The sequence below is a fragment of the Tamandua tetradactyla genome, chromosome 2, assembly GCF_023851605.1.
Source record: "Tamandua tetradactyla isolate mTamTet1 chromosome 2, mTamTet1.pri, whole genome shotgun sequence".
Classification (NCBI taxonomy): Eukaryota; Metazoa; Chordata; class Mammalia; order Pilosa; family Myrmecophagidae; genus Tamandua; species Tamandua tetradactyla.
Window position 1 is genome coordinate 177,539,974 of NC_135328.1, and position 23,391 is coordinate 177,563,364.

Below are 23,391 nucleotides of genomic sequence, written 5' to 3' on the forward strand. Positions count from 1 at the left end.
TCTCTGGCATGGCAGGCGAGAACTCTGCCTGCTGAGCCACTATGGCCTGCCCAAGAAATAAATTTTTAAAATGACTTTAAAAAAAAAAAGATTGAAAAAATCTTAAGATGCCTATAAAGAAATTTAATGAAAGCTGTGGAAGGCCTCTATACTGAACCACAAAATACTGCTAAGAAATTAAACAAAATTTAATTAAAAGGAGAGAGACACTGATTTTGAATAGAAAGACTTAATATTGTTAGGGCATCAGTTCTCCCCAAATTGGTCTATAGATTCAGTACTATCTGAATCAAATTGCTAGCATACCTTCTTATAAAAATTGTCCGTGATTATATAATTTTTATTGAAATACTAAGGATTTAAATATTTAAAACAATGTTAGAAAAAAACAGAGTTGGAGGACTTAAACTGCCTGACTTTTGAAGACTTACTATAGAGCTACAGTAATCAAGACAATAAGGTATGAGAGTATTAGGATAGACAGAGGAACAGAATAGACCAGAAATAAACCTATACTTAGTGTGGTCATTTGATTGTCAGCAGAGGCACCAAAGCAAACCAGTGTAGAAAGGTTTTCAGAAAATGGTGCTGTAACAACTGGATTTATCTATATATCCTCTGTCTCTACCTCACAGCATACATGGAAATTATTTTGAGATGGAACATAGAACATCTTTCTGACACAGGGGTAGAAAAATGACAAAAGAAAGCAGTACCAGAAAGGAAAAAACACTGATTACTCTGACCTCATCAAAAGTAAAAATTTCTACTTGTTAAAAACCCAGACTTGAAAAAAATATTATCAACACAAGAATAGAAAAGTTACAGTATATTTACTTAACTGCCTAATGAAAAGAAATAAGCTATTGATAGAAACAGCGGCAAGTTGAATCTCAGTCGCATATTTACACAAAAGGATTATATACTGTGTGATTCCATTTATATGAAATTCTAGAGCAGGCAGAAAGATGCGTGGTAGCAAAGAAAAGCAGAAGAGCAGCTACCTGTGAGGGTGGGAATTAACTGGGAAAGAGCATGAGGGAATTTTCTGGTTGGTGAAAGTGTTTTTTTTTTTTCTCCTCAAAATTCATGGAATGGTTTTCTTAGTATATGTGGATTTCACTGTATGTATATTTTCTTAAAAGAAAAAGGTTAAGAACACTAATAGTGGGACAAACAGGTATCATAAGCCTCTTGATATGATGCACTGAGAAGGATATATTATTTCATGATATCCCTGCCAAAAACGGGTAGCCTTAGTCTAATCATGAGGAAACATCAAACAAACTCAAATTGAAGTTTCTACAAAGAGTTACAAAAGATCTATGAAAGAATTGCCCTTTGCTTTTCAAAACTATCAAGCTCATAAAGGAAAAAAAATTACAGATTAAAGAAGACTCAAGAAATAAGACAACTAAAAGCAATATATAAACTTAAATTGGATACTGGGTGTTCTAGTTTGCTAGCTGCCGGAATGCAACACACCAGAGACGGATTGTCTTTTAATAAAAGGGGATTTATTTTGTTGGTTCTTCAGAGGAAAGGCAGCTAACTTTCCACTGAGGTTCTTTCTTACGTGGAAGGCACAGGATGGTCTCTGCTGGTCTTCTCTCCAGGCCCCTGGGTTCCAACAACTTTCCCCGGGGTGACTTCTTTCTGTATCTCCAAAGGCCTGGTCTGAGCTGCAAGTGCTGAGATGAGGAATGCCGAGCTGCTTAGGCTGTGCTACATTGCGTTCTCTCATTTAAGCACCAGCCAATTAAGTCAAACATCACTCATTGCAGCAGACACGCCTCCTAGCCGACTGCAGATGTAATTAGCAACAGATGAGGTTCACGTACCATTGGCTTATGTCCGCAGCAACAAGACTAGGTATGCTCACCTGGCCAAGTTGACAACTGAATCTAACTAACACACTGGGTGAAGGCAAAACAATTTTTTTCAAACTTTCTTTGGTATGAGAGATACCTGTAGAATAGTTGGTGAAATTTGTATAAGAATTGTAGATTAAATAATAGTATTGTATTAATGCTAATTTCCTAATTGTTATAATTGTGTTATAGTTATAGTAAAGAATGTCCTTTTGTGTGTGGGGGGGAACATAATGAAGTATTTAGGAGTAAATGGGTATCAAGTCCTTTAACTTACAGGCATACCTCAGAGATATTGTGGGTTTATTTCCAGACTACTACAATAAAGTACATATTGCAGTAAAGTGAGTCACACAAATTTTTTGGTTTTCCAGTGCATATAAAAGTTATGTTTTATACTACACTATACTGTAGTCTGTTAAGTATGCAGTAGCCTTATGTCTAAAAAAACAATGTACAGACCTTAGTTGAAAACTATTTTATTGCTAAAAAATGCTAATCATCACCTGAACCTTTAGTGGGTCATAATCTTTTTGCTGGTAGTTGGTCTTGCCTCAGTGTCAAGGGCCACTGACTGATCACGGTAGTGGGTGCTGAAAGTTGGGGTGACTGGGGCAATTTCTTAAAGTAAGACACAATGCAGTTTGCCACATCGATTACTTAAACGAAAGATTTCTCTATAGCATACGAGGCTCTTTGATAGCATTTCACCCACTGAACTTTCAGAATTGCAGTCAGTCTTCTCAAACCATGCCTGTTCTTTATCAACTAAGTTTATATAATACTCTAAATCCTTTATTGTCGTTTCAACAATGTTCACAGCATCTTTACCAGTAGTAGATTCCCATCTCAAGAAATCACTTTCTTTGCTCATCCATAAGAAGCAACAACTCATCTCAAGTTTTATCAAGAGATTTCAGCAATTCAGTAGCATCTTCAGATTCCACTTCTGATTCTAGTTCTGCCATTTCCACATCTGCAGTTACTTCCTCCACTGAAGTCTTGAACCCCTCAATGTCATCTGTGAGGGTTGGAATCAGCTCCCAAATTCCTGTGAATATTGATATTTGGACCTCCTCCCATGAGTCACAAATGTTCTTAGTGGCATCTAGAATGGTGAATCCTTCCAGAAGGTTTTCAGTTTACATTGCACAGACCCATCAGAGGAATCAGTCACTATCTATGGCAACTCTAATCTTAAGAAATGTATTTTATTTTTTTGTATCCTGTGTGGTGGGGGATCACATTTTATTCGTTTCCATTTGAATATACCGTTATTGCAGCACCATTTGGTTTTGGTTTGTTTGTTTGTTTTTCACAATAAACAATTATAATTTGGGCTGTGAATCAGACCTGAGTCTCCCACATGGCAGGCGAGAATTCTACCACTGAACTTCCAGTGCATCCGTGAAAAGTTTTTTTTTAACTTTTTAATTATTTTTTGTTTTTTAACTTTTTTTTATTATATAATATAACATGTATACAAAGCAGAGAAAGAAAAAACAGTAGTTTTCAAAGTGCTCTTCAACCAGTTGTTAGTTACAGGACAGATCCCAGAATTTGTCATGTGCTGCCATACCATAATCTCAGATTATTCCTTCTAGCTGCTCCAGAACATTGGAGGCTAGAAGGAATAAATATTTTTTTATCACCACAATTGACTTTTTTTTCTTTTTTTGTGAAAAATAACAATAAAAGCAATAAATTTCAAAGCACAGCACAGCAAGAAAGTTGTAGAACAAATTTCAGAGTTTGGTATGGGTTACCATTCCACAATTTTAGGATTTTACTTCTAGCTGTTATAAGATACTGGAAACTAAAAGAAATATTGATATAACTTATCCAGACAGGTTGAGTTAGATTATGTACTACATGAAGTTTAGGTTCCAAACAAAATAAACTTTTCTTCCTTTGGTCTCAAGGAGTAGGTGAGGTTCTGAAATATAAGTAATGTCTTCCTTACCCATGTGTTCTGAATTACCTTAATCCTGACCTGATCAGCTTCATTCTTATCTCTAAATACCAGGTTATATATGTATAAAGCAGCCTTTCAAAATCTACAAATAGTAATTACCACTCTGGACTAAATGTGACTGCTGTGAGAGCTTACAATCTAGGCCCCTGTTTTCTTTTTCTTTCTTCTTTTTTTTTTTATTAATTAAAAAAATTTTTTTAAGCACAACAACATACAGAAGCAAACATTGTTACCATATGATCATTCCGTTTTTGGTATATAATTGACAACTCACAATATCATCGCATAGTTCTATATTCATCACCATAATCATTTCTTAGAACATTTGCATCAATTCAGAAAAGAAAAATAAAAAGAACATTTATTCAGTAAGAAGTCAAAAGTTATTTTACTTTTCAAAATGTCTTGTTATGTGTACATGTCTATTTCCAAGCTCTATTCACTGAAAAGACCTAAACACAATTACTGATCCAATAGCAGTGAGTATCCCTAATGCCCAGATTATTATCTCAAAATACCATTTCTCTTCGAGAATCAGCTTGGAATATATCATTGGTAACAGAGACCAGCAGGAGTTAGAAACAGGGTAAGATAATGGTTAATTGGAGCTGAAGGGATACAGACTGTGCAACAGGACTAAATACAAAAACTCAAAAATGGACAGCACAATAATACCTAAGTGTAATGTAACTAGGTTGGAACACTGAATGAAGCTGCACCTGAAATATGGTTTTTTGTTTGTTTGTTTGTGTGTTTGTATCTTTTGTTTTTGTTTTTTCTTTTCCTTTTTATATATATATATATATTTATTATTAGTATTATTATTTTAATTCTCTTCTCTATATTAACATTCTATATCTTTTTCTGCTGTTTTGCTAGTTCTTTTCCTAAATCGATGCAAATGTACTAAGAAATGATGATCATACATCTATGTGATGATACTAAGAATTACTGAGTGCATGTGTAGAATGGAATGATTTCTAAATGTTGTGTTAATTTCTTTTCTTTTTTTTGATTAATAAAAAAAATTTTTTAAAAAAAAATACCATTTCTCATTAAAAGAAATCAGGGCTTCTTAAGAAATGATTGATTCCATTTCTGTACAGGATATTTACAAGGAAGATGAACTTGGAATATCTTGTCATACTGTATGACAAAAAGCAATTAAAGACAGCTAGTCTTGTAGCAAAAGGATTAAGAAGACCAACTGAAGAGATTTCCACTGGCCAAAACAGGACAGTTTCTGTATCATTAAGGATAAAAACTGCAAAGGATTGAATCACATAAAACATGATTCAGTCTTTGAGTTCAAAATAATACCTCACCTTTGGATTATGACAGGAAAACAAGTCATTATTTTGAAAACCAGTTAATTAAGGGGAAGAAAGATGCATATATACTATCTCTGCTATATGAACTGTAACACTGAGTCACCAAATAGTAGATGAGAGGAGGTTTCTTTTTGTGGAACTCTATTATATATTAGCAAATAAATAAGGAATGATAAAATTAGAAGACCATTGTTTTGCCCCTTGTGGTGAGTTCTACTTTCAGTATCAGTGTTTCCTAACATCACACGAAGAAGCACAACCAGACGTTGTTTATCTCTAATGGAGGAATATGACACCACAAAGAAGCTGCCTTACCAAAAGAAAGAAAAAAGGATCCTGTAGCCTCTAGAACTAACTACTAATTTATAGGAAATCTGGAGGTCACATGAAGAGGTTAAACTACACCATTGAGAAACAACAAAATCCAGATTTGTGGGAAACTACAGTAATATCTAAGAGTTTAAAAAAGTAACCTGCAGATTAAGAGACAAACATTTTTTGCAGACGAAATAAAACTGTAGTAATGAAGGATCTGTACTTGGGTGATAAAAGGAAAACAGTGAAGTGATCTGCATAAGTCAGAATATTGGTTATTTCTAGAGGGGGGAGGGAGGGTTTTTTAAATTGGAATGCGACTTGTAAAGTGTTTCTGGGTTGTATAAACAATGCTTAAACTGAGTGGTGGTTAAAAAAATTTTGCCTTATAATTCATTAAGCTATTCGTTTGTTTTATGTATTTTTTGTGTGTGTCTGTGTTATATTTTAGTTTTAGAAAGTTTTTAAAAATTAGTGGAAAGAGATAAGACAAAAATAGGGTCAGTATCTCTGAGAACCCTTTATAAAATGTGATTAAGAGCCCAGGACTATCTAAACAAGAAAACAATCACAGCTTTTATCCATGGAGACTATTCTCTATCATCACCTCTGCTGCAGCCTTTCCTGATACCACTTCTCTTTGAAGTCCTGTTAACCATTCCTTCCTTAGTACTCCTCCTTCTACTCTAATGTAAATTTTTACTATAGCTCCTATAACTTTTTATTGCACTTATTTGTCTAGGAGTTTTAACTTTCCTAGTAAGACTATGACCCTAGTGAGGGCAGGGGCTATTCTTATTTGTCTTTGTATTCCTAACACAGTCCTTAGCAAATGGTCTGCCTCAACCAGTCTCAGAAATGCAGTAAATATCACACACTTCACTCAACATTTGAGGAAGCTAATCCACATTCTTACTCATTTGGCTTTATGTTCCTCCTTAATTGGCACATATATCTGATAGGAAAGTGGGAACTTTTGTCTGTTTATTTATAAAAAAATAAAATATCAAAGGAAATGGAACCTAAGATGACCCAAGAGAGCCTAAGTTTATCTTAAGACTTATAGATTGTTTCATTTGAACGTCTCCTTGTTGCAATTCTGAATACAGTAGTAAATTATTTAAATGCTGCTAATATGTAATTTTGTGATGAGGTCTACAGTGATTGCATCTTTGCAAAAGTGCCAAAATGATGCGCTTTCTGTATCAACCATCAATATCCCTTTTTTCCCCAGCCTTCTTTGAATCCAGAAGCTGGCAAACAGAATCAGCTGTGCAGACCTATTGGGATGCCTTCTGGAGTGTGGGGTAGGTAGATTTTGTATTTTAAAGAGACTACGTTGAATTTTTTTTTAACCAGAGAAAGGAACAAAAATTACCTTTTTTTTTGTTTCTTTACCTCTAGTTTTTTCTCATCTCATCCATTTGCTTATAGTTACTAATACCTGATATCTCCTCTGTATTCAGTAAGTGGATACAAGTATAGCAGGTTACTCTGTTGTCTTAAAATGTCATTGAAATATAATCACTGTAGTGGAGTTGAAATACAAACAGCTGAGAGTTTGTATATCTGTCTTTATGCCAATACCATGCTGTTTTGACCACTGTAGCTTCGTAATACACCTTAAAGTCAGGTAGTGTGAGACCTCCAACGTCATTTTTCTTTCTCAGAATACTTTTAGCTATTCAGGGCACCCTGCCCTTCCAAGTAAATTTGGGTATTGGTTTTTCTATCTGAAAAGTAAATTTTGGAGATTTTAATTGGTATTGCATTGAATTTGCAAATCAATTTAGAATTGACATCTTAACTATATTTAGTCTTCTAGTCCATGAACACGGTATGCCCTTCCATTTATTTAGGTCTTCTGTGATTTCTTTTAACAATTTCTTATAGTTTTCTCTATATAGGTCTTTTGTCTCTTTAGTTAAATTTATTCCTAAATATTTTATTCTTTTGGTTGCAATTGTAAATGGAATTTTTTTCTTGATTTCCCCCTCAGATTGTTCATTACTGGTGTGTAGAAATGCAACAGATTTTTGAGTGTTGATCTTGTAACCTGCCACTTTGCTGTACTCATTTATTAGCTCTAGTAGTTTTACTGTGAATTTTTCGGGGCTTTCATCATATAGTATTGTATCATCTGAAACAGTGAGAGTTTTACTTCGCCTTTCCAATTTGGATGCCTTGTATTTCTTTTATTTGTCTAATTGTTGTGGCTAGAACTTCCAACACAATGCTGAATAAGGATGGTGATAGTGGACATCTTTGTCTTTTTCCTGATCTTAGGGGGAAAGTTTTCAGTTTTTCCCCATTGAGGATGATGTTAGTGGCTTTTTCATATATTCCCTTTATCATATTGAGGAAGTTCCCTTCTATTCCTATCCTTTGAAGTGTTTTCAACAGGAAAGGATGTTGAATCTTCTCAAATGCCTTTTCTGCATCAATCAAGATGTTCATGTGCTTTTTCTGCTTTGATTTGTTGATAAGGTGTATTGCATTAATTGATTTTCTTATGTTGAACCATCCTTGCATACCTGGATTGAATCCTACTTGGTCATAGTGTATAATTCTTTTAATATGATGTTGGATTCGATTCCCAAGAATTTTGTAATGATTTTTGCATCTGTATTCATAAGAGAGATTGGTCTTTAGTTTTCTTTTTTAGTTAATACCATTTTCTGGCCTTGGTATGAGGGTGATGTTGGCTTTGTAGAATGAGTTAGGTAGCTTTCCCTCCTCTTCAAATTTTGAAGAGTTTGAGCAGGATTAGTACTAATTCTTTCTTGAATGTTTGGTAGGATTCACATGTGAAGCCATCTGGTCCTGGGCTTTTCTTTTTGGAGAGCTTCTCAATGACTTATTCAGTTTCTTTACTTGTGATTGGTTTGTTGAGGTCATCTATTTCTTCTCGAGTCAGTGTTGGTTGTTCATGCCTTTCTATGAAGTTGTCCATTTCATCTACATTGTTGAGTTTGTTCGCATAAGGTTGTTCATAGTATCCTCTCATTACTTCTTTATTTATGCTCTTTATTTGCATTCTCACTCTTCTTTTTATCAGCCTCACGAAGGGTCCATCAGTCTTACTGATTTTTTCATAGAACCAACTTCCAGTTTTGTTGATTTTCTCATGTTCTCAATTTCATTTATTTACTGCTCTAATCGTCATTATTTTTTTCCTTTTGCTTCCTTTGGGGTTAGTTTGCTGTTCTTTCTCTAGTTCTTCCAAGTGGACAGTTAATTCCCTGATTTTTGCTCTTTTCTTCTTTTTTGATATAGACATGTAGGACAATAAATTTCCCTCTTAGCACTACCTTTGCTGCATCCCATAAATTTTGATATGTTGTGTTTTCATTTTCATTTGCTTCGAGATATTTACTGATTTATCTTGTAATTTCTTCCTTGACCCACTGCTTGTTTAAGAATATGTTGTTGAGCCTCCATGTATTTGTGAATTTTCTGGCACTCTGCCTATTACTGATTTCCAGCTTCATTCCTTCATGATCTGAGACAGGGTTTTGTATGATTTCAATCTTTTTAAATTTATTGAGACTTGCTTTGACCCAGCGTATGGTCTATCCTTGAGAATGATCCATGAGCACTTGAGAAAAAGGTATATTCTGCTGTTGTGGAGTGTAATGTTGTATAAATGTCTGTTGAGACTAGCTCATTTATTGTATTATTCAACTTCTCTGTTTCTTTATTGAACCTCTGTCTAGATGTTCTATCCGTTGATGAGAGTGGGCATTGAAGTCTCCAGCTATTGTGGTAGATGTGTCTATTTCTCTTTTCAGTGTTTTCAGTGTTTGCCTCATGTATTTTGGAGCATTCTGGCTTGGTGCGTAAATATTTGTGATTATTATGTCTTGTTCGTTTTATTAATACATAGTGTCCTTCTTTGTCTCTTTTAACTGTTTTACATTTGAAGTCTAATTTGTTGGATATTAATATAGCTACTCCTGTGCTTTTCTGATTGTTATTTGCGTGGAATATCTTTTCCCAGCCTTTCACTTTCAACCTATGTTTATCCTTAGGGTCTAAGATGCATTTCCTGTAGATAGCATATAGATGGGTCCTGTTTTTTAATCCATTCTGCCAGTCTGTGTCTTTTGATTGGGGAGTTTAATCCATTAACATTTAGTGTTATTACTGTATGGGAAGTACTTTCTTCTACCATTTTGCCTTTTGGATTTTATATGTCATATCTAATTTTCCTTCTTTTTACCTTTACTGAAAGTCTTCATTTCTACATTCTTGTCCGCACTTCTCTCTCCTTTCTTTTCCTATCTGTCTCTAGTGCTCCCTTTAGTATTTCTTGCAGAACCAGTCTCTTGGTCACAAATTCCTTTGGTGATTTTTTTGTCTGAAAATGTTTTAATTTCTTCCTCATTTTTGAAGGACAATTTTGCTGGATATAGAATTCTTGGTTGGCAGTTTTTCTCTTTTAATATTTAAATATATCATCCCACTGTCTTCGCGCCTCCAGTTTCTGCTGAGCAATCTATGCATAGTCTTATTGGGCTTCCCTTTTATGTGATGGATTGCTTTTCTCTTGCTGCTTTTAAGATTCTCTCTTTTTCTTTGACATCTGACATTCTGATTAGTAAGTGTCTTGAGTACATCTATTTGGATCTATTCTGTTTGGGGTACGCTGAACTTCTTGGATCTGTAATTTTAAGCCTCTCATGAGAGATGGGAAATTTTCAGTGATGATTTCCTCCATTAATCTTTCTCCTCCTTTGCTCGTCTCGTCTCCTTTTGGGACACCCACAACACATATATTCATGAGCTTCGTGTTGTTTTCAAGTCTCTGAGTTCCTGGTCATATTTTTCCATTCTTTTCCATATATTTTCTTTCACTTGACGGATTTTAGATGTCCCATCCTCCAGTTCACTAATCCTATCTTCTGCCTCTTGAAATCTGACATTGTAGGTTTCCATTGTTTTTTTCATCTCTTCTGCTGTGTCTTTCATTCCCATAAGTTCTGTGATTTGTTTTTTCAGACTTTTTGTTTCTTCTTTTTGTTCATTCCTTGCTTTCTTTATATCCTCCCTCAATTCACTGATTTGATTTTTGATGAGGTTTTCCATGCCTGTTGGAACATTCTGAATTAATTGTTCAGCTCCTGTATCTCATTTGAATTGTTGGTTTGTTCCTTTGACTGGGCCATATCTTCAATTTTCCTAGTATGATTTGTTGTTTTTATTGGCATCTAGGCATTTAATTACCTTAATTAGTTTATTCTGGAGATTGTTTTCACTTTTTTTTATTACCTCGGCTTTTCTTGCTGGATGACTTCGTTGTCTGCCTCTTGTTTGACATTCAGTTCAGTTTATTCTGGACCTCTAGCTTAGGTTTTGTTTAACAGATCAGAATTTTTCAGTTCTTGTTTTCTTGTATCTTGCCCTTCCTCTATGTTACTTTCCCCCACCCTCTTAGGAGAGTCTACTTAGATATTATAGACCCCAGCCAGATTTTCCCAGACCAAACTCTTAGGAGGAAAGAGTCACCTGTGTCAATTTTCCCTGAGGGTGAGACCCACTAGATTGAAAGGCTTTCCTATGAAGCCTCTGGGTTCTCTGTTTTTCCTATCCTGCCCAGTATGTGGCACTTGTCTTCCTGCAGGTCTCACCAACATAAGATGATGTGGTCCCTTTTACTTCAGCAGGCTCCCTGCTGGGGGTGTGGTGGAGACAGAGGAGAGGTTGTAGACTGGCTTAGTCGCTGCACTTTTTCAGACCCTAGTGTCTGAACTCCTTGAGGGAGGGATTCCACCTGAGGTGGGCCCCACCCCTCTCCTGGGGAATGCACAGGCTCCAGACAAACACTCAACAAGCTTAATTCTGCCTATGCCTGGGACAGTGGAACCCAAGAAACCTTGCAGCTGTATCCAGAGAACAGTCTAAGCTGTAGAAACACAGCCACCAAAACGAGAAGGACTCCCATTCCTCGGGTTTGCCAATCAAGAGTTTAAGTTGGTACGTTGCTCTGTGTCTTTTCAGGTCCTGTGTGCCCCTTCCTTTCCTTCAGGGCCCAAAACTTTTCAAATCCAATAAAACATGTTCCACCCCCCTCTCCCCCCCAACTCTGCTCACTCTGCTGGGGCAAAAACCAGCAACCTCTGCTTTTACTGGTGGTTCAGCTGAGCTGGGGGCCTATTTTTAGTAGTCAGAATTTGTTAATTTAATTCCACAATTGGAGTTTGTTTGCATTCACCCCCTGCTGCTGGTAAACGCTTTCCTTTCCTCCCTGGGAAGCAGCCTGTGGGGGTGGGGCACCAGCTACCATGGCTTGGGGGATTCACGGTTCTGGGTGGGCTCGCAGTTGGTCCAGCTAGTCCAGGTTGGTGTATACTGTGTGTCCGGTCACTGACATGGCCCCAGCAGTTGTTCTGTACTGTTCTGCCTATTTATTAGCTGCTCTGGAGGACGAACTAATTCCCACACCTTACTAAGCCACCATCTTGGCTCCAATCTCAATTACATGAAATCTTATTTGGGAGTGATAACTTCTTAATTCGTACAGATCACTGTGATGCCCCGATACATCCCAGAGTAATTTGGGCAGAGAATAAAAAAGTATTAGTAAATCCCTGTGGAGGACCTGAGGAGAAAGGGGGAAATATTAAGCTTTCCCATCTGGGAAATTTCTGATATTCTTGTAAGCAGTGGGGACAACCAGTTTAATGGGCCAAGCCCTTGATCTTCAGGTTTGCCCCTATGAAAACATTCCTGCAACCCCGAGAACTTCTTTTGTTGCTCAGATGTGGCCTCTGTAAGCCAACTCACCAGGTGAACTTATTGCCCTCTCCCCTATGTGGGATGTGATTCCCAGGGGTGTAAATCTTTCTGGCAACATAGGACATGACTTCCTGTGATGAACCTGAACCTGGCATCATGGGATTAAGAAAGCCTTCTTGACCAAAAGGGAGAAACGAGAAATAAGACAAAATAAAGTTTCAGTGGCTGAGATATTTCAGAGTTGAAAGGTTATTCTGGTGGTTATTCTTATGTATTATATAGATATCCCTTTTTAGTTTATGGTGTATTGGAGTGTATTGGAGGGAAGTACCTGAAACTGTTGAACCGTGTTCCATTGGCCTTGATTCTTAAAGACAATTGTATAACTATTTAGCTTTTAAAATATGACTGTGATTGTGAAAATTGTGTCTGACACTCCTTTATTCAGGGTATGGACAGATGAGTAAAAAAAGTAAGGACAAAAAAATAATGGTGGGGCATAAGGGATAAAAAAATTGGGTACATTGAAGTACTAGTGGTCAGTGAGAGGGAGAGGAATGAGGTAAGGAATGTATAGGGTTTTATTTCTTCTATTGGAGTGATTCAAATGTTCTAAAAACAATCATGGTGATGAATATACAGCTATGTGATGTTGTGAGCCATTGATTGTATACTTTTGATGGTCTGTATGGCGTGTGAAGTTACCTCAATAAAAAAGTTGTTTTTCAGAAAAAGTACTTTTTAAGGCTGTATATTAGTACATGCTGTGAATATGCTATTTTTTTTCAGCACATTCCAGTTTTGGATTTTATTTGGCAATTATAAGTGATGCTTGTTATATAGGGCAGAGTGAAAACATAAATACCTAATCTGACATTGGGATTTTGAGCATTTACAGATTGAACTCTCCTGTTCATCACTGCATTAGATATGTTTAGTAGCCGAACATCTTATTGAGAAGGCTTTAGCATCATATCTAAATACTGGAGTTTGAATATTGAATCAGATAATTTAAAAAGTATTAGTAAATCCCCCTGGAGGGCCTGGGGAGAAAGGGGGAAATATTAAACTTCCCCATCTGGGAAATTCCTGATATTCTCATAAGCAGTAGGGACAACCAATTTAATAGGCTGAGCCCTCAATCTTAGGGTTTGCCCCTGTGAAGCATTCCTGCAAACCCTCAGAGTACCTCTTTTGTTGCTCAGATATGGCCTCTCTAAGCCAACTCGGCAGATGAGCTCAGTGCCCTCTCCCTCACTTGGGACATGACTCCCAGGGGTGTAAATCTCCCTGGCAATGTGGGACATAGGGCTTAGGTGATCGCTGTACTTTATCCCCTTTGTTATTGTTGTTTAGCTTTTCTCCAGTTTGCCTCATCATAGGGTTCCGCAACAGACACCTTTCCCCAATTTCCTACTCTGTCCATTGTGATGCTGACAGGAGCCGCTACTCTCAGACATTCTTTTTGGTCCATATCACTGATCACACCATACGCTAAATAATGCTGTACATCTTTGGGCCTTCTGGGTTCAATATCAAATGCTTCATCTGCCTCCTTTGCTGTAGATTCCAAATAGTGTCATTTTTGAAAGTATCTGTTTAGCGCACACTAGAAAATGTTTCCCCCTCAATTTCAGCTGTTAGCTCTTTGTTTGAGGGGGAGGCCTTCCTATGGAACTATATTTTGTGTTATCCTACAGTTTTGATACTGTTTTCTTTCTCCATTTCACAGAAAACCCACCTAGTGCCAAGCAACCCTCCAAAATGCTGGTTATTAAAAAAGTTTCCAAAGAGGATCCTGCTGCTGCCTTCTCTGCTGCATTCACCTCACCAGGATCTCACCATGCAAATGGGAACAAATCATCAACCATGGTCCCAAGTGTCTATAAGAACCTGGTTCCTAAGCCGGCACCACCACCTTCAAAGGTAGGATTTGGAATCAGTCAATATAAGAACATTGTACAACCGAGTTTGGGAATAAATCCAAAAAATGTGGTAATGTTATTCTTTCCTGTTGAACCATTCACTGGACAGTTATTTGGTGCCTGCTATGTGTATGGTATTATACTCTGTCGTCAGACTCTCTAATGCTACCAACTGGATTCTAAATAGGCTTCTCAGACTCATTAGTTTCATTTCATAAACCTGTTCCTCCTGATTTGCTATTTCCATTAATAGTATCAATATCTATTTGATCAGTCAGCTGAATACCTTGTTTGCTTCTCTTTTCTTCTCCTTACTCATCCAGAGTTACAAAGTCCTGTCAGTAATTCCCTCATTGCTGTCTTAGTTTAGGTCCTTGTCACAGCTCATGTGTACTGCTGTAGTACACCCTTCTATTTCCTCTTCTCTCTATATTCATCTTCCACAGAATTGCCAGAATGATTATCCTAGAACAATGTGAATATATTACGTCACTTCCTAAATCCCTTCAGTGATTCCAAACCATCTATAGCACGGGGTTGGTAGACTTATTCTGTAAAGGGCCAACAAATAAGTATTTTAGGCCTTGCTGGCCACATATGGTTTTTTGTTTGTTTGTTTGTTTTCGGCATAGGCAGGCAACGTGAATCAAACCATCACGGCAGGCAAGAACTCTACCTGCTGAGTCACCATGGCCCACCCCATATATGGTTTTTATTGTGTTGTTTTTCTTTTTTTAAAAAATAATCCTTTAAAATATAAAAACCATTCTTAGCTCATGAGCCATACAAAAACAGACCTCAGGCCAGATTTGGCCTGTGGCTTATAGTTTCCTGACCCCTGATCTTAAGGTAGTGTCCAAACTCCTTAGCAATGAATGATGTGTGTGATTCTTCATAGCCTGGGCCCAATCCTTTTACATTTTACTACCCCTTAATTTATCTGGGGAATTACTGGTCCTTCAAATTCATGTAGTCCTTTAAGTTCATGTCACACTTTCTGTGATTTCTTTCCTATTACATATTTTTAAGGAGTTAATCTTTATATCCTTATCACATAGCACTCAGTCTTTTATCTCAGTAGCTGCAAGACTATTTCATCTATTTGTTTCTTTACTTTATTAAAACCTCCTAGGTTTATAGGAAGGGGCAGTTTTCATGTCTTATTCATATTTATTCCCTAACACATTCACAATTACTAAACAAATAATAATCGTTTGAATGAATTCCAACTATCATAAAGAGATAATCAGAATTTACTGTATCATTGGGAGAAAAGCCAGTGAGCATAAATTCACTTTCCATTGTGTGCAGGTACCCTTTTAGGTGCTTATGAGTAATACAGAGAAGTATAGCATTGGTCATAACTCTCCATGAGCTAAAGGTCTCATTAGGATGACAAGATATAATAGTATAGTAGGTCACATAATTATTTGTGAAGTAAAATAACAGATCTTGAACTATTAAGTTCAAGATTTGATTGCAAGCAGATTTGTAATAACTAAATTAATTGAGAATTACTTATTTATATAGATAAGATAAGCAAGATCATCTCAGACTGTAGTCAGAAAGTTTTACAGAAAAACTAGAATTTGAATTGGTTTTTGGAGTGTGGTCCATATTCAGATAGGCAGAAAAGAGTCTGAAGGAAGTTGCAAATCAGAAGAGTGGTTAAGTCAAAGTTCTGAAACCAGAGAGCACTAGGCATGTTCGAAGAATAGTAAATTTTAATTACTCCTAGTAGCCATAGAGCTTAAGAAATAATAGGACTATAAGACATCATCCCAGGGATAATGATTGAAGCTTTGGGGGTAGATAATATCTCCAAGGGAAGAGGATAGAGAGAGAAGAATAAAAAAGGAATAAAACTTGAGGTTGATAACATAATCAATAGGACTGAGAAATTGTAATTTAGTCATGGAAAAAATGGCCAGGAAATCTGTGGATGAGTTTAAAATAGGAAATGGAGTTATCAACACTTAACAAGTCTTAGAAAACAACTTTTGATCTTGGTAATTATAAAGTTTTAGTTGGGGTTGAGGTTGAGGTTTTAGGAGAGTAGAGTAGGGCTCGAACAAGATTACATGGAATTCTAGAATTATGTGGTTAGAAGTGGAGGTAAAGCCACCTTTGGAATTTGTCAGTAAATGAAAACTGGAAATAGAAGATATAGGTGGCGGTAAAGTTAAGTGAAAGGATGAAGAAAATCTATACCAAGAGGGAAAGGGACCCCTGGGGAACTACTTGAAAGAAGAGTAACTAAAGGACCATGAGCCAGAAGAAATGAGTGAAAATAAAGCTGAATGAGAAGCGGTTTCTTTGGGAAAGTTTTAGGTATTTATTCCTATGATATAAAAGAGAAAGAATGTGCCTTCAATTCAAGGATTTAAAGAGCAGCTGCTATAAAGGAAGAGATAATGTAACATGGAGGTTATGAGTAGGATTTTGGAATAGAGAGATTCCATTTTGCTCCTTGTTTGCAGCGTCACCTTAGGCAAGTTTTTAATTTCTCAATCTCAATCTCTTCATCTGTAAAATAGGGATAATAACCCCCACCATTTAAGGATCTTCTGAAGAATAAATGAGGAAATTTTATGAAGTACTTAGAACTCATACTGGCTATTATTATCAGTATGCTAACACATCTTTTATATGTCTCATTTTCTTAGAGTTTATAAAGAGCTTTCATATATGTTATTTTGAGATGTCTCCTTTAGGCTGTAAAGATTATATAAATGAGTAAGGTAATTTCATTATGTCTTCAAAGATCTCATAATTCTTGAATGTGAAAAACTGGCAAGGATAAAAGAGCTTAAGATCAGTGTAAGGACCGAGTTAAAGGTAGAATGAAGATGGGAAAAGTAATGTAGAGGTTGTGATTGTGGTCCCTGTAAAAGATCGTGAAACCTGAACGGGGATGGTAACAATGAGCAGAGAAGGGAAGTGGTGATGGCACATGGTGGGAGGTAAATTAGATGAAAGAGGAAATAGAAGGACAGCGAGCAGTCATCCCTAGGAAACTGGGATAACTGTGGACCCATCAGCCCATCTGTGGAAGGCAAGATCATTTGAAGTGGAAAGAATTGGGATTGATTTAGTATGAAGGAAAAGAGAAGACAATTAAAAAAACAAAACTGGTTGGTAAGCAGTTCATTTTAGTATTTATTTATTTTTTTTAATATATATTCATCTAATAAAAAAGGGAATGGAGAAATAGTGGTTTTCTTCTGTGGGCATCCCGCTATATTGAGTTACTGAAAATTAAGATTAAGATGGAATACCAGAGTGATTTGAACAGTGAACAGGGAAGTACTTGCAGAGTCCCCTAGGGAGAATGGTGAGAAAGGGGGAAAATTCAATTTCCCCGAGTGGAGAATTCTTGATATTCTCACAGGCAGTGGGGACACCCAAAGCAATAGGCCGAGCCTCCAATCTTGGGGTTTGTTCATATGAAACTTAATCCCACAAAGGATAGGCTAAGCCTACTTAAAATTAGGCCTAAGAGTCACCCCCTAGAGAACCCATTCTGTTGCTCAGATGTGACCTCTCTCTCTCGACCGACACAGCAAGCAAACTCACTGCCCTCCCCCTCTCTATGTGGGACATGACTCCCAGGGGTGTGGACCTTCCTGGCAACATAGGACAGAAATCCTAGAATGAGGTGAAACTCATCAGTACCAAGGGATTGAGAAAATCTTCTCAACCAAAAGGGAGAAGAGCAAAATGAGACAAAATAAAGTGTCAGTGGCTGAAAGATTCCAAACAGAGTCGAGAGGTTATCCTGGAGGTTATTCTTACACATTAAATAGATATCACCTTTTTAGTTAAGGTGTAATGGAGAGGCTGGAAGGAACTGCCTGAAAATGTGGAGCTGTGTTCCAGTGGCCATGTTTCTTGAAGATAATTATATGATGATATGGCTGTTGCAGTGTGGTTGTGTGGTTGTGAGAGCCTTGTGTCTGATGCTCCTTTTGTCTACCTTATCGGTGGATGAGTAAAACATATGGATTAAAAATAAATAAATAATACGGGGAACAAATGTTAAAATAAATTTAGTAGATTGAAATGCTGGTGATCGGTGAAGGGGTATGGTATGTATGGATTTTTTTCTGTTTTTATTGCTTTTTTTTAATTGATGCAGATGTTCTAAGAAATGATCATGATGAATTATACAACTATGTGATGATAGTGTGAGTTATTGATAATATAACAAGAACGGAATGATCATATAAGAATGTTTGTGTATGTTATGTATCATAAATAAAAAATAAATAAATAAATAAAGATTAAGGTGGAATAAAATGGAGCAGGGACACAGGTACCCTGTTGCATGTAATACTATTTAGTAAACCTGTATTGTGGGCAGAAACCCAAGAGTTTTTTTGCTCAGGTGGCAATAATTAAAAAAAAAAGACAGGGCATCTGGTGACTCTTCTACAACTCCCAAGAAGGCATAAATCATCTTTGATAGTTAACCTGACACAAGCAGCCATCTTTAAATGTTCATCAGTGCAAGAGAAAAATGAATCTTCATTCCAGTTGGGTCATGTTTCTCATCTGTTTGCATGTTCTTTTTGGATGCATTGTGGGATAGAGAAAAAGATACCACTTACTGAGTAACCTTGAACATACTGCATCACTTTCTTATCCTCAATTTGTTCTCTGTAAAAGTTGATTTAATAACAGTTATGCCTAATAAGGATTAAATAAGATACTATGACAAGTACCTAGTAAATGATAGATACTCAGTAAAATTAATTCTTTTCCCAAAGTCTGTAAACCAGGAAAGGAATGTTTTTCACTCAGACCCTTCTTTTGTCCTGGAGGTTTCTCAGTTCTAAATCTTCCAATTTGGAAAAATAAATAGAAGCTTTTCACTTGCTTCCTCCCAACTCTGTTGACCTGCCTCATCTTCCTTGGTCTCCTCAAAGAATGTATTGACTCAGAAAAAATATGTGTCCCAGCTATACTGTTCCACTTATACCATTTTCTGTCATAATTGAATCAGGACCCCATGAGGCTGAGCAAAAGAAGGGCCCTGGACTAAACCAGAATTGTCTAGCCATTTACATTGCCCAACCTTGTCTTGAACTCTTGCCACAAGAGTTCCTGGAAAACGGCATTATTCCAGTGTCCCTTATGGGATATCAGGGTTACATCAAAGGTTAACAATCACATGATGAAGGAAAACAGTTGGGGGGTTAAAAAAAATGCTATATATTGTATCTACTCTGAATTTCACATGGCCAGTTAAATGCTTTAAGAAATAGCAGAGAGAAGAAACCTGTTGGACTTTGCTCACCCAGCATCTCCCAGGCTTTTTGAACTAGAGTTCTCTTTTTGAGGAAACCTGCTAACATCCCATGGCTCTTCTGGTTCTCGTCTGCCTTTTTCCTTCAAGTGTCTAATCTTAGAAAGAGGTTGCATACCTCCCAACTGTGTTGAAACAGGTAAGCTCTGGAAGTTTATGTTTCCATTTCTTAACATCTCACTCTCTGCCTTATGGTCTTTCGAGCTGACCTTCTGTTTGCCTGCTTGTTCTGACTGATTTGTTCTTTCTTCCCATGTAGCCCAATGCATGGAAAGCTAACAGAATGGAACACAAATCAGGGTCCCTTTCCTCTAGCCGGGAATCTGCTTTTACCAGTCCAATCTCTGTTACCAAACCAGCGGTACTGGCTGGTGGCGCAGTTCTGAGCTCTCCCAAAGAGGTGAGTGAGGTTAAAGCAGGGTAGCCTTTTCTATAGTTGCCATTTCCCATTGACTTGTGCTGAGGTGTGCAGTGTGACATGTACAGCTCTAACTCCTTGTTAACATCCGGAGGTGGGTAGTAGCTGGGTTAGATAATTACTATGTGGAAGATTAAGGTCAGTCTTTATTATCCTGGCATTCTCTTGGTGTCTGTAGAAAGATGAAAGGAGGTGCCTTATCAGCCAGCCAGTCTTAAATGTAAAAACCATCCAAAGCTAAAGTTTTTTCAAATGAAAAGAATTGTTTACTTTTGATAAAAGACCGAGTGATAAATAGGCTACCAGATTCTGTTTTTTTGCTGTCAGGAGCAACCTATTTGTGGTATTTTCCCAGAGTCCCTCCAGCACCACCCCTCCAATTGAGATCACCTCCTCTCGTCTTACCAAGTTGACCCGCCGAACTACCGACAGGAAGAGTGAGTTCCTTAAGACTCTGAAGGATGACCGGAATGGAGACTTCTCAGAGAGCAGAGACTGTGACAAGCTGGAGGATGTAAGAACAGAGGGTTTGGAGGGTTATGTATATATGTGCTTTTTTTGTTTCCTTAAGGGAAGAAAATGTGGCAAGTTTTTTTAAATGTACAGAGATTTTGTCGGTAGATGAAATAGCCTACCACAGCTATAGTAAAGTGAGGTTAATCCTTTGTTCAGTAAAGATTTTAAATTAGGGCTTATTTCAGTGACAGATTCCAGGGACTCCTTGTTCTTGGCAGGGGTAGGGCTGGTATTAAGTCTTGAATTGATCAGTTCTGTTAAGAAGTAGGTAAACTATGAAGCTTTTATCAATTAGGATTATATTTAATTACAATTTAAAAATTGTAAATTAAAAGATTTAAATTAAATTGTTTTTAAAAGAAAAACTGATAGAACCATGCAACAACTAAGAGGTTTGCTTATATCCTGCAACAGGAAGTTAGAGATAGGCAGTCCAACATAGTATGGCAGCTTATGGGATATCATCAGAAAACCTATAACTTTTGGTCACCTTGGATTAGGATGGCTATGCACCACTAGGTATCCTATCCACATTCTAGTTAGAGAAAGGAGAGAAGGGCCAAAAACCTTAAAAACTTTCTTAGAAGCTATACCCAGCAATTTCCACTTATATTTAATTGGCCAACTGTCAAATAGTCACTCCTAGCTGCAAAGAAGTCTAAGAACGCGTACTTATTCTGAGCACATGGGTTTCCTAGTCAAAATCACGGTTCTGTTAGGAAAGAAGAATGGGGAATTGATATTGCATAGGGCATCTGGTGACTTCTGTTGCAGTTGATGTAACCGGAAATTAAGAAAGATGGTTGCCAGTTGATATCCTTTGAAAATCTTAGCAAGACCTCATTTTTACCCAAGGGAAAATTTAGAGACTGAGGCTGTCTTTTGGAAAACACTTTTCCTGGGTTCTAACTGCTGGGCTTTGTGGATTGTTTATCTTGCCACAAAGGATTGTTAAACTAAGTGTGTCCTTCCTTTCTGCAGTTGGAAAATAGCACACCTGAACCAAAGGAAAATGGAGAAGACTGTCATCAGAATGGCCTTGCTCTTCCTGTTGTGGAGGAAGGAGAGGTCCTCTCACACTCTCTGGAAGCAGAGCACAGGTGAGGCTCAGATCATAAGGCATGCTGTGTATGGCCTGCAGTGACCTTGAACATACTTAAGAAGATGTGTCAGATGGAGTCTGGCATATAGACTGGCCCACGAGCATCATTAAATTGTTCTCTCTTATTGTGCCCTGGGTTGGCTTGTTGTTACCTGAACATTCTCTCACAGACTCAAACCACACTCTCTTCTCCAAAGCTTTCATTGATTTAGTTTCAGACTCAATTTAAGACTTCAGCAGAAGAGAGGAGGCGAGAAGAACCTGTTTCCTAGGACTGTTTTGCTGGCCCTTTAGACCATCATGGCTCCAAGTGAGCAGTTACCAGAAGACCCCCTTAAGGGGCTTTGGAAAGCATGAAACCCACCCCTTCCTGCCACTTCCTATGTGGAGCCTGTTGTTTGAATGAGGGCCTTGAACATAGAGCAGCTAGCTATCTGCAAGTGGATGGTAGGTGGGGCCTGCCAAGTACTGGACTACCTTTCTGTAAGGAGGCTTCTTTTGTCCAGAAGAATTTTAGTGGACAGCAAGATCATGAGAAGGAAGGCCCAATGCAGTGGAGTTAAAAGAGAACTTAGGTACATGTGAAAATATGCTCATTTGTTCACAAGAAATAAAGGTGAGATTTCTTTCTTTCTTCTGGTCTGTGAGGATCCTTGTGGTTTTTGGCTGTTTTCTTTATGCTGTCTTGTTTTCTGCTGCTTTTACTGTCTCTGCTATATAGCTCTTGTGCTCTCAACTATGGGTAACCCACATTTAATTAACAAACAACTGTCATAATTAAAGCTTGCCACACTGGGGAGAAGAGAAAAACCAAGTCCCTCTGTAACATATAAGCAGGAACCACTTTGCCCCTGGGCAGAGATATTTTCTATGGAAAATTGTGGGCTTCCTGCTCAGGCTTACAAGGTGTCATATTTTCTTTGTCTCTGCTTTGTCCACCAGGTTATTGAAAGCAATGGGATGGCAGGAATATCCTGAAAATGATGAGAATTGCCTTCCCCTCACAGAGGATGAGCTCAAAGAATTCCACATGAAGACAGAGCAGGTATATCATTCAGCTACACATAAACCTTTCCTGGAGACCAGTTGACAGCTAGGATAGAAAGGAATCGGGATAGTTATTGCCTTAGAGCGCTCCAGTTCAGTATGAGAGAAAGACTTTGAAAAAGAAAATACAAAGTTACCACAGTATAAATGTGAAAAGGCATCTCCAGTAGTGGATACAAAAACCAGGTCAGTGTTAGCAGATTGGAGAAAGTAGTATGTCCTTTCATCTGTATAGCTCTAATCCCTTATCAGAAACACATCGTCATGTTCTAGAATTATGATCTCAGCCTCAGAGCCCTTAGGGCCTTAAGGAAGCAGGCTCACCCTTCTTTGCTTCCAGCCATGTGGTTTCTTTCTGATGGACTGGCCAGAACTAAGTAGCTAGAAGGCTTATTTGAATTTATTAAACTAAAGCCTGGATGCTTTCCCTCAGTAAAACACTACCAAATCCTAGGGTGTACAGTAGTGAATAAGACAGTTGGGGTTTCTGAACTTTATGGAGCTTACAGTCTAGATATAAAGTGAGAAGGTACAGACTGACTTAAGACCTTACTGCTCAGAACTGTGTCAGACCGATAGCATTGGTGTCATCTGAGAACTTGTTAGAAATAGGGAATCTCACATCCTACCCCAGGCATTCTGAATAAGAACTGCATTTTAAAAAGATCCTAGACACTACATAATTCATATGCACATAAGAGTTTGAAAAGACATCTTAAGAAGATTGGGTCCTTCTGTATTCTGTTTAGAATTGAATCAACTCCTGGCCTTTCCCAAAACCCATGGGGCAAAGTAGTCACTGATTTTTTTTAATTGTAGTTTTTTTGCTTTTCTTTTTCTCCTAT

General features: G+C 37.5%; 1 protein-coding gene across 7 annotated transcripts in view; it reads left to right on the top strand.

Moving 5' to 3' along the window:
- Positions 1-23,391, top strand: part of GPBP1L1 (GC-rich promoter binding protein 1 like 1) — a 71,881-nt gene that overhangs the window by 47,589 nt on the left and 901 nt on the right. For all 7 annotated transcript variants that reach the window (XM_077149825.1, XM_077149824.1, XM_077149823.1 and 4 more), the window contains 6 exons: positions 6,727-6,799; positions 13,963-14,156; positions 19,723-19,863; positions 20,237-20,395; positions 21,379-21,497; positions 22,442-22,544. In XM_077149825.1, coding sequence (XP_077005940.1) covers positions 6,727-6,799; positions 13,963-14,156; positions 19,723-19,863; positions 20,237-20,395; positions 21,379-21,497; positions 22,442-22,544 — 789 coding nt within the window. The remainder of the gene's footprint in view (positions 1-6,726; positions 6,800-13,962; positions 14,157-19,722; positions 19,864-20,236; positions 20,396-21,378; positions 21,498-22,441; positions 22,545-23,391) is intronic.